General features: G+C 33.0%; 1 protein-coding gene and 1 pseudogene across 1 annotated transcript; one reads left to right on the top strand and one right to left on the bottom strand.

Moving 5' to 3' along the window:
- Positions 1–2181: 2181 nt before the first annotated feature.
- On the top strand, positions 2182–4547 carry LOC125852987 (rust resistance kinase Lr10-like). Its single transcript, XM_049532678.1, has 2 exons — positions 2182–2200; positions 4042–4547. The coding sequence occupies exons 1-2, from the start codon at positions 2182–2184 to the stop codon at positions 4545–4547; spliced, it is 525 nt and encodes a 174-aa protein (XP_049388635.1).
- Positions 4548–7354: 2807 nt separating this feature from the next.
- On the bottom strand, positions 7355–9515 carry LOC125852986 (8-hydroxygeraniol dehydrogenase-like; annotated as a pseudogene).
- Positions 9516–12892: the final 3377 nt, after the last annotated feature.

Below are 12892 nucleotides of genomic sequence, written 5' to 3'. Positions count from 1 at the left end.
CTTAAACTTGGAAACCCTCTGGTGCAGCATAAATACAGGGAAGGAAATCAAGTGGCAGATACCTTGGCTAAGGAGGGGTCTAGATTGAAGGAAGCTAACTCCCTCGTACTTTGGACAGCTCCTCCGTTGATTGTTTTCTAGTATAATAGAAGCAGACAAAGTAGGAACTCTTTATGTTAGGCTAAAAAAGTCGTCTTTACTATAGAAGGTATTAATGTGTATAATGTAATTCCAATCCCTTTTCCGAACGTTACTAGCCATACTCATCCATTTACTTGTACTGATGCATATTAAATTAGAATATATCATCTTGTTTACCAAAAAAAAGATACACCTAATCGATGTAACTGACTTGAAATCTGATAAAAATTGTATTAATTAGTGAGACAATATATAATTATTTCAAACTATATAGTGTATTAATATTTATGATAGAAGCATTTGTGTAATTAGATAATTATTCCTTATTTTTAATGTTGTTGCAATATTTATAGTTTTAATCAATACGCCCCAAATTTCTTTCTTATCCTTCAATGGAGGTTGTTCTGAAATTTTGATCGAATAAGCTCAATGTGAGGACTGTTTTAAGAAGTCAAATTATATATATCAATCAAGTGAATTTTATTCTCATGTACTTAAAAATAATTGTAATCCTTATAATTAGTCTGTCATATAACATTAGGTTTTAATTCGGTTATTTTTATTGAAAACCACCTCACATATAATTAATTCAATGTTACAATTTTGGGAAGAAAGGATTTGCGTACCTTATTGCACATTATATTTCTTAGATTAGGTAACTTGCATTATTATCTTATGTTACTAATAATATTTTCTCTTTTGCCTCTACATTAAAATTTTGAGACCCAATGTATCTTGTATCTTTATTTTTGTTGATCTTTCCTTCATTGTATTTGCTTATCTTTTAACATGTACAAAATAATATCAAGAAAAATATAACAAGTTGCATAAAGATAAAATAGAAATGATAATCCATAAATTTAAAAATGTGCACTAGAGTGCCACTAGAATTTAATAAACTTAAGCATAACAATAAAAATTCCCTTCTAGAGAGTCACAAATACTTTATTTTGAGACTACTAATATGATATGTTGGTATCATGTAATCTCACTAGAAGTTTCAACGGCCATCTTTACTCCTCATCTCGTTTGTTCTCCAAATTTCGAAAAACACTCAACAACATCTCAGTCTACAAAAAAAGACACATATAAAGTCAATAATAATTTATAGAATTTAAGTTATATATATATTAACAATATATCGCTAACTTGCATATTCATCTCACGCAAATATTTCTCCCAAATGCAAGTAGAGCAAATGCCTTTCTCCAATGCCTTCAATATTTCTTCGTGCATTTTGTTCTCCATTGAGAGCATTTTCTTTTCCAACATAATTTTTTTAGCTTCTTTCTGGCCCTCAAGATCAATTCTAAGCATCATTAAAAAAAAATCATAAGACTATAGAATAAATAACAACTTATATGTTACATACACCCACAAAGCAAAAAATCGCTAAAGAATAAACTTATATCCTTAATTCTATTTTATAAAAAAGTCTTTATTAGCTAAGATTTTTTTAGTGAAGCATTGACGATAAATTTCAGATCTAATCTCTACTTCTTTATTGTGTGAGAAAATAAAAAGAAATGGAAAAGAAACTCACCCATTAATCATTTGATTGAAGGAAGCCATTGACAAGAACTTTGAAGCAAAATAAGGATAAAAAAACTTGATTTATTTTAATTTTGTATATCACTTGTTTCTCATCTCAAGAGGGGGAAAACCCTTTAAATAGACCGTTCTCATAATGTTGCTACCAAGTGTGATATATTTACTGTCCATATAAATTATTGTAGTCATATGTTAGAAAAAGGTAAAATAATAATTTTTTTACTAATTTCATGAGATATTGTGTTTGACCCCCTCTTAATTAAGTGATGATTGACTATGGGTGATGAATAGACTGGTATGATTGAATTTAAGATGGTCAAAATAATTGAGTTAATAAATGAATGAAGCTTGTCCAAATGACATTAGGCTGAAATAGACAAATTTTTCTTTAATAATATGTTAGAAAATGGAAAAATATTGATTTTGTTACTAATTTCATGAGATAAGTCATGTGTTTGAACTCATCTTAATTAGGCGATGATTGGGACTATGGATAGTGAATGGGCAGGTTGGGTCGAATTTGAGCTGGTCAAAATGATAGAATTAGTAAATAGAGAAAATGGTCAAAAGCCCCCCAACCTATATTCGTATTTCCAACTACACACTTCAACTTTACGGGAGTCTTATCACCCCCTTAGAGTTCTTAAAACTAAAATTAATACCTCCCTGAATGTTTAGCTGGTAAAGTGAGTATTTCACGCTCTTTAAGAGAGTGAGCACAAAAACAAATATTAAAACTTTATTTTTAATCTCTTTTTGTAAATATATGTATTTTTTTTTCTTATTTATTGTCCTCCTTCTCCATAGCAATAAAGATCAAACTCCTCCATCATTCACTATCTCTAAGCCGTCATTGCCACCACCATCTTCACCGGATTCACAATTATTGATTTCACCCATGCTTTTAAACTCTCACGTAAAAAACTTTTAAAAATCAATCAAATCAATTAAATATGAAATGACATGTATTTATATCACTCAGAAAAGGGATTTGGATCAAATTTGAAAAAAAATCAAATTAGGTTTAAATCAAATCCATTTGAACTCCCAAATGAGAATATTTTTTCTTTTTATTTATTTATTTATAAATATTTTAATTATCAATCAATTACATTGGTTCTTCCTCATCTTCCCTGGGAGAATTTTCATTTGTTCGTTATCCCTCTTTCCCTCCCCTCACTTTTTTTAGTTTGTTTTTAGGTTTTCCCTGCTTGACTGGCCGGCGAAATGCCACACCAGCAGCCACCACTGTCGCCACCAGCAAAAACCCTCCCTCTGATCTACCTTTATTCTCATAGTGAGGTCGACGACAACAACAACAAAATCTTGTGGTTGCACTGCTCCGACTAGCGATCTCCAACGAAGAAAGCAAAATCATGACGAAACAACGATTAGTTTGTTTTTCAGTTTTACGACGAGCAAAGAGCGAATATCACTATTCATCTTTGTTATTCACAATCCAATTTTGATGTACTTTGGTGTTTAAAGTAATGGTGAAGTTACTTTAGGAATTTGAAGGAATTGGGAGAAGAAATTACTTTAGGATTTGAAGAAATTGAGAGAGTATAGGAAAAAGGGGAAAGGAATTACAAAAAAATTTGAAAAAGAATAATAAATTAATCAAATCTCCATGTGTCAAACATGTGAAATGCACAGGTCAACATAGATGTGGTTGTGGTTTTTTACCGATGTAATTATTTCAACTTTAAGCAATTCAGGGGGTGATAGGACTCCCGTAAAATTAAAGTGTGCAGTTGGAAATTCGGATATAGATTAGGGGGCATAAATGTGTTGTTGGCTTGTCCAAACGTTACTTGGGTTTAAATGGACTAAAATGCAGGTCATAACCTAATCGATCCAACTTTTACTAAGTTTTAATTATTTTATTTGTTATTTTTCAATTTTTAGTATCTTATAAAATTATTATTTTTCTTTATTATGACTCTATAATATATCGAAATAAAATAAAATATTTTTAAAAAAATATTTTAACAAAATTTCTCATTAATTTCTACTTCTTTATTGTGTGAGGAAATAAAAAGTAATGGAAAAGATACTTACTCATTAAGGATTTGATCCAAAGAACCCATTGACAAGAACTGGAGCAAAATAAGAATAAAGAAGTTTGATTTATTTTAATTATTTGTATCACTTGTTTCTCATCTCAAGACGAGAAGAGCTCTTAAATAAAGTATTCTCATAATTTTTTTACCAAATATATATAATATTTACTGTCCATATAATTGTAATCATATGTTAGAAAATGGTAAAAAAAAAAAATTAATTGTGTTGCTTAGTTCATGAGATAAGTGTTTGAACCTGTAACACTCTAGAATTTTTTTTGAANAGATAAGAGCATTGTGACTCTCACAGCTGCTCGTGGAACGATTGGATATGTTGCTCCAGAGCTGATCAGCAGAAGCATTGGAGCAATCTCATACAAAGCTGATGTTTACAGCTTCGGAATGCTGCTAATGGAAATGTTGGACTTGAAGAGAAATGAAGTTGCAAATGAAGAGAATTCCAGCCAATACTTTCCTTATAATATTTACGATAAGTTCAACAAGGGGAAAGAGATTGTGGTGGATGAAGAAGCGAATGATGATGAAAAGAAGATGGCTAGAAAGCTGAGTTTAGTTGCATTATGGTGTATACAAACAAATCCGATACAACGCCCTTCAATGAGTAAAGTAGTAGAAATGCTTGAAGGCGAAGTTGAAGTGCTAGAAGTACCTCCTCAGCCTCTTCAATCTGAACCGATTGTTCATCAGATCATGGGAAGTTCTACGACATTTTCGTCTGATTCCATAGCTTTGTTAGATAATTCCGTTGAGGTAGACATTTATGCTGATTGATTATAGTTGATGTAATGTTTATGTGAAATAAACATAGCCAATCCAACAATGTTTCGGACAAAGAATGGTGTTGTTATTGTTGTACTAGTTATATCAAAGACCTAATACATTCATTTTAACTTGGCATCAACTCACATTTATGCTTAGAAACTTAAACATGTATAAAGTTGAATAAATAGACACACGAATAATGCAGCCCAAACACGTGAAATGCATACGATCCAACGTGGATTAGTGAGCCGCTCAATAGCTGCCAACTAATTAAAAAATTTACACGTAGATATAAGAATTAAAAAAAAAACTAAATTAATATTTAAATTGATACAAGGGTATAGGGTGAAATACTCTTCCATTTTACCCTTACGCAATATAATAGACAAAGTAGGAGATTTTATTTCAATAAAGAGGTTTGACATTTAAAAGCAGAAGTCTAACATAGTCTTGACAAACCTTTCTATATATAATTTCAAAATAAGTGGTCGGAACGTAACTCGTACACCACGTACAACATCCAAAACATAAAAAAAAATAAGAAATCAATACAGGTGACATTGCTTTCAAGTCTCTAAAGTGATCAACTAGCCACAAATGGAGGGAGAAGAGTCGTCAAGCCCTTCATTAGTGAAACAATGTAGGCACAAGTATGCATTAGTACATGGAATGTACTAAGTATGACAAATATGCATAAAATGTAAGCATGATCATATAGGGACATAATCGAAAACATTATGTGCATGACCAAGCTATACATAGTAAAAACCTCCAAAGAAGAATCATAACCATGTACGTGGTCAATGCATCTTGAAATCATAAAGGCAACTTCGTAAAACATTGAAAAGTAACTTAGTTCATTTTGTGAAATATTTACTATTAACCGACATATAACACATGAGCTATAACATGGAATCCGATGTCATTCTCCCACATTAAAAAGAGGTTTCCTTGCTTGCAAATGCAAAGACCTTAAACTTCTAGTTTAGGTGGATCCACTAGCTATGTCACTTAAGACAATCTACAGGGACACATAGTTAGGGACAAGGAGATTGCTACTTGAGACCCGGTCTATACTAACGGAAGAGCCTCAATTTCAATATCCTCTCGATTCTAAGTGAAATCTCAATGAAATTAGTCATAAACATAAGCATATCATCATCCATGGAAAAGCACAATTAAGTTACTAATCCAACATAAAAACATCATAGAATAACTACTTAAATCTTGAATCATGCATGAACGAGAAAACCTTTCACCAAACCATGATCCCTTAATGTGAGAAAACGTTTCACAATTAAATTGATGCAAATCTTAACGTAACCTAGATCATAAGACATTCAATTTCATAAATCATGCATAAGTTCATGAAAATATAATTCATTGATTCATAGTTTTTCTTCAAATTCATGCAAATTAGGGTTCATAGTCAAAATCATTTTCAATGCATGAGTTCATATGGAACTGATTGGGAAGCATATAATTTAGTCTAAACAATCATAATTTGATCAAAATCAAACAATTTAAATCCATACAAATAGAACCCATAAGAAATTGAATAAAAACCTAACAAATTTAGGGAAATTGAATTGGAGAATTTGAAGAGTCTTTAGGACTCAATGGGTGAATGGAACCTATTGATTAACTCCCTACATATCCCGAAGGAAAAAGACCTAGAAGACATGAAGAACCCTATAAATCCATTGGGAGCCTTGGGGAGAACTTTTGAGAGAAACCCTTGAGTGAATTGTGAGAGATCTTGGAGAATGAAATGGAATGAATAGTTTTCTAAGAGTAAAACTAGTTATAGGGTTAATTTATAGGGAAAAGTTACGTAGTTTAAGAGTTAAAATAGTAGAAAAAGACACAAATTCCCTTAACTTAAAACTGCATGAGGAGACCTACAGACTGACCTATGGTCTGTATAAACTTTTGTGGACTGTACTGGTCATCCATAGAACTAGATATTGGGGACCCAATTTCTGAATAGTTTCCACAAGACCACTCTATAACCGTCTAAGATTCTCCAGACCGTAAACCCAACTGTAGAACCTCTGAACCAACAACAAGGATTGTGGTAGAGTACTAATAAGTACTCCTCCATTTTTAATCAAAAGAGTCGGATTCAAGTCTCCGGTCTGATTACAAAGTTGTCTTTGTTAGAAAGAATGTGGAATTTTCCGACGTGAACGTGGATTTTCAAATCCGTCCGGTCAGCTCCTTACTCGAGATATTTGAGATAACTCCGTAAACTAATAACTTATAATAGATGAGCCCAATATCTTTATGTTCTGAACTTGTTTTTGGTACAAGGGGAGGGGCGAAGAATTATAGTTATAGTTCTTCTTCTGCCTAATCTTTAGTACCGCTTTGAGATTTAATCTTTAAAACCATGTGCCTAAAAGGGTGAGGGCCTTTATAGCCATAAATCATAATTCTTCCCCCGGTTCTACATCAAAAGCAAGTCTCTTTGATTGCCCCACCGACTTTTCTAAAAGCACTTTGGGTCGGAGGCTGGTTGTAAAGTAAGAAGGGTGGTGTGCTTTTGAATTTGATTTATTTTTTTAGAAAGAAGAACCAGAATTGATCTTGGGTCGTATCGTTTTTCAATTGTATGGTGGTTGGGCCCCAAAATAAATATCAAAGACTAGATGAAAAACCAAAAAAAAAGAAGTTGTATACGAAAACTTATTATTTATATGGAACATAAGAGTAGTAGAAAGGAATGTTTAGTAATTCCCTCACACCATTTTTTCTTGCTTAAAATACAAACACACAACAAGAACAACATGTCTCTATATTAACTTCCTCAAATAATTTCTCCCCAACCATCAAGTTCTACTGAAGAAGTTATATTCTTTTTCTATTTTAATAAGTGCAAGAAAGACATTTTATTAATCATCTTTGAAATTAATGTGATCTAATTAGCCAAGAAACACTGCTACTTAATTGAACCCCTCCTTGTTCTCATTTCTTGTTCAATGTATTGCCAATGTCGAACACGAAACGATATTTCACATCCGATTTCAGAAGACGTTCCAACGCTGTGTTCACATAGTCCATTGGCACAACTTCAATATCTGGTGTTATGTTATGCTTAGCTGCGAAGTCCAACATTTCTTGAGTCTCTTTCATCCCTCCTATGCAACTTCCAGCCACTAGCTTCCTTCCTGTTTTCCACATTATATATACAAACTTTAGTCTTGAGAAAAAGATAATCTTGTGCACTAAGCTTTCGTCTGAACTTTATTATTTGAAATCTTGCATTTGCTTACCCATAAGTAGAGGAAGCACGGGCAACTCCACAAGTTTTTCTGGTGCACCAACCATAACAAGCTTACCATGAGATTTCGTCAACTTAAGCAATGGAAGAATAGGGTGCACCACCGAAACAGTGTCGATAATCCCATCCAATGTGTTCATTGCAGCCTGTTCGTATGTAATTAAATAATATAAATAAACAAAAGGTTAGCCCCCATTCTCGTGTTTAAATTGCTAAACTGGCATAACAACTTAAGCATTTAGATGAGATTGTCAAACACTTCAACACAATCCAGAGCAAGCGAAGGTCGTGAGTTCAAAAACCTCAACACCACCATTGTAAAAAATAAATAAAAAAATCACGTGCTTGACTCCTGAAAAGAATCAAGAAGTAGTGTGTTGAAGACACAATTAATTAAATAAAGGGTGCTCTCTCAAACAGTTTAAACATCCAGATAAGATGATCACAAAGTTCAATGATAACGAATTATTATATTCACCTTCATCTGCTCAGGATCGCGACTGATCAAGAAAGAGTCTGTGCCCAAATGCTCAATTGCTTCTTGCTTCTTATTAGCAGATGTACTAATGACAGTCACTTTGGTTCCGAATGCCTTAGCGAATTTAACAGCCATATGTCCGAGCCCACCAAGACCAACAATACCAATGTGCATTCCAGGCTTATCGAGTCCAAAATATTTCAAAGGACTATAAATAGTAATTCCAGCACATAACAGGGGAGCAACATCCATCGAAAAGTTTTCAGGCCACCGTACTACAAAATGCTCATCGGATACCATCATGTCGGAGTAACCTCCAAACGTGAGGGTTCCGCTAAGTTATAGCCGTTGTATGTAGGAATCTGACGAGGACAATAATTCTCGAGATCAATGCTACAATTCTCACATTTTCGACATGATCCTACCGTACATCCAACACCTACTTTGTCTCCAACCTTAAGTTTCTCCACCTTGCTTTCCACCTCAGTTACAACACCAACAACCTCATGCTTGCAATTATATTTACACTCACAAGTAGATCGAATCGATACAAATACCGCTCATTTTTACTCCCTCTGTCTCAGTTTATATGAGTTACTTTCCTTTTTAGTCCATCCCGAATAAAATGACACATTTAACTTTAAAATGTCCATTTTATTCTTAATGAAATGATTCATAGTCATAGTAAGTTCTATTATTCATTTTAGACTTTATGTTTTAAAAGTCTTCATTTCTTTCTTAAACTCCGTGTCGAGTTAAACTAACTTTTATAAAATGGGACGGAGGGAGTACCATGTCCCAACAACTCAGGATTTACTAAGGTATCAAGAGCTCAATATGGCCAAATATATAGACTAAGAACCAAATCAGGATTGCTTTCAAATCCAAAATATAATGTGAAAAATTGAAAAGATACAGAGAACAAGAAAACTAGCTAGTAAATGTTCTTCGCCGAAAAATTACTTATGTGTATATATATAGTGAATGTTGAATCCTGTTAGCTTCTTTGTTCCTTAATATTTTTGAATCTCGTTAGTGAAAATTCTGGTTAATATTTTTGGATCTAACAATAAAAAGAAAATTAATTTTTTTTAACCAAAAATAAAAAGAAAATAGACATGAACAAATTAATTTACCCAGGCACCATAGGGTATTTGCTATTTCCCCATTCATTCTTGAGTTGATGAAGATCAGAAGGACAAATTCCACAATTCATCTTTTAATCATCTCTTTGTTATATGTTCCCTTAATCATCTGTATTATATTACTCTGCAAGCCATTATTCTGCTTTTCTTAGTACCAAGTTTCAGATTTTGACCTTGTTGTACTTCGTTTTTTAACTATACCTGTTCCCCTGATCATGGTCTTTCTGCAGATGTATACCCAACCAATATAAAGATTTCACCGCGTTATCATTATAAGTTCACAGAGAAAGCAAAGTGCTATTCCCAAAGGTAGCAACTGATCCATGGCTTTAAGACTTGCTACTAGTTCATTTTGATGCTCTCTCTGATTGTTGTATGTCATTTTTTAACTATACCTGTTTTCGGGCACTGCTCACTTATGGTTATTACTGTAATGTAATATAGATTAGATTAAACTGAATACGAATCTTAGCCTTTGGACTAAAAATAGGACTCGTGTCAATAATCTAAAACTAACAGATAAAATCAAATTTTAGAATTAGCCCAAAAAACACAAGATCAATTGTAAGGATTTCATATCGGAAGAGAATTACAAGGTTTAAACATCTACTATGTCTCTCTATATAGTTTCATAATCATTGTTGGTAATGGTGAAGAAAATTCATAATGGCTTTGTTAACTCTTTTATTGCCCCAACACTCAATGGAGTGTGTGGAGAACCATAAGGTCTCTGATTCTAGTTCCGGTTGAAGCAAAAAGTACATTAGGGGGTGTAAAACACAAAGAACTCCTTCAATCAAAATGAAGTCAACTGTTGTCTGGTGACACAAACATATAAACTCATGCCACGAAAATTTTTTGAGCATTTGCCTCGAAGCATAGCCCAACTTGGTGCTCTTGAAAACTTGGACTTATCAGATTGCAAGAGACTTACACAGCTGCCAGAAGACATTGGATGTTTATCCTCTTTGAAAAAGTTGTATCTCAATGGAAATAATTTTGAGCATTTGCCTCAAAGCATATCTGAACTTGGTGCTCTTCGATTGTTGGAGTTATCAGATTGCAAGAAGCTTACACAGCTGCCAGGATTTCCACAGCAATTAGACACAATACATGCAGATTGGAGCAATAATTCGTTCTGTAATTCGTTGTTCCAGAACATCTCGTCATTGCAGCGTGACATCTGTTCTTCACATTCCTTGTCACTAAGAGTGTTTGTGAGTTTGGAGGACAATGGGTCATGACATTTTTTATTTCTTGCCAAACTTTGAATGCTAGATTTTTAAGCCCTTCGCTCAAAGACGAAATGCAATAATTCATGATTAGACATGTTGTGATAGTTTTGGATTAGGAATATGTGATTACCTGTTGTCTTACTAACATCAATATTTTGATTACTTATAAGTGGTTATAACAAGTTTTATTCTGGTTTTGGATTACTTTTGCAGAGCAGACTGGGAAACGGAGAACAAAACCAAGAGTTTCATGAAAGAACTTGGGTATGCAATAATTCATTCTATTTGAATTTCGTCTTTCTGTAGATTACCCAACCGATATAAAGATTTCACCAGGTTATCATTTGTAGGTGTTATAAGGTCACAGAGAAAATGCTAAGTGTAACATTAGATTAGGTCACACAGATCATCGTTTTCTTTTGTCACGAGATTGAGTAGCTCACAAGTTATTATTATATATTTTATCTGACAAAAAAATTATGTATATGAAGGTATTGAATATCGTTGGAGTCGTGGATGTTGTCAACAGAGAAGAGACTCATCGAGCTGCAACGATACAGTAAGGAGTGCACAACTCTCACTATTTAATTACATTTAACTACTCAAATCTAAGGAGCTGTCTGTCTGTTGTCTAGCTTGTTGACTTCAATCTTTATGAAAGCAATAAGTAACGTCTATGTTTTACTGTATGCAGTGCAAACTTGGAGTTTCGCGTAACACTGCATACGAAGGGCATATGTTTCCTCTGCCTAAGAAAGAGATTCGCGAAAGAACTTGTGTATGCAATAATCCATTCTTTTATATATTAGTAAAGGTGACACGACATCTCTCTTACACCAGCTAACGGAGAAAAGGGAACGTGTTCCACTGGAGTCGGAGTTGGAGCTGGAGTTGTGAATTAGAATCAGAGTTGTCAAAAGAGATGAACATACATTCTTTTGCTATCAGAAACATTGAATTATGATATTGAATTTTCTCGTGTTTATTAATTATTCATCTTGCTGGTAAAAGGAACTAAATCACCTCTTTTTTTATAGCAAATTTATCACTAGACAAAGTGTCTAGTAGGAAATTTCTTGGAAACTTTTATGCAATATGCGAAGTCAAGTCTAATTCACTTTATAGTTTATAGTTTCTACCCTAAATACTAATTCACTTTATGGTTTAAAATAATTACGGATTACCTATTGTCTTGCTAATTAATAATTTTGTATCAAATTCCAAGTCAGATACATATATCAAAGATACTAAATACATTCTGAAATTACAATTTTTCTTTGTAAAGATGGACAATGGGTCCATAACCATAAATTAGAAGAATTAAATAATTACTAGCAATTGTTACTCCTTTATTATGTTAACCCTATTTGCTAATTAATTAACAACATTGATATATCGAGGAGTAATAGAAATTTAAGAGATGGTGAAATGTACTCAACTACTCATATATATTCGATTGTGATTGATTCAAATCAGCAATAAATATATGGTTAAAACCCCATTGGATTTGTGGAGCTAAATTTCTTAGAACAATTTTTTTATTCAGTGTTCGATATTCGCATTAGAATTCAACTATTCTAAATTCCCGCCACGTAGGGGCCCATTTGGAGGAAGCGCTCCCTACCAAAGATTTTTTCATATCCAGGGCTCGAATTGAAAACCTTTGGTTGAGTGAGGAGCAGCCTCATCCGCTCCACTAGATACTTTGGTGGTTTTTTTAGAATGTATGGTCAAAAATTGAGAAAATGACATAAATAGTCCTTTAACTATAGGAGTAGGTCTAAAATGGTCCCTTAACTATAGGAGTAGGTCTAAAATGGTCCATTAACTATACACTTAACGAATTTAGTCCTTTAACTATTCAAAAACTTATTAGCTTTGGTCCTTTAACTATTCAAAAACCCTAGGGCTGTGGCTACGCCACTGCTGACGCGAACAATAATTCTCCAGATCAATGCTACAATTCTCACATTTCCGACATTATCCTACCATATTAATGATAAAAGTTACATCTAAGAAAAACTACATAACTAGACATAATTTACTACCATATATACTTAATTTATCTATACTTTAAAAAAAATTACACATAATATCACTTTTAATATTTATACCATATATTTTAAAATATTTAATCAGACACCCAAATCTCTTAAATATAGTATTGAATAATTATCTTAAAATTTGAACTCCTTAATTAATGATAAATTAGC

Source organism: Solanum stenotomum, unplaced genomic scaffold, assembly GCF_019186545.1.
Source record: "Solanum stenotomum isolate F172 unplaced genomic scaffold, ASM1918654v1 scaffold7256, whole genome shotgun sequence".
NCBI classification, from domain to species: domain Eukaryota; kingdom Viridiplantae; phylum Streptophyta; class Magnoliopsida; order Solanales; family Solanaceae; genus Solanum; species Solanum stenotomum.
Note: the sequence above shows the minus strand (reverse complement) of the source record. Positions and strands in the feature narration are given on the sequence as shown.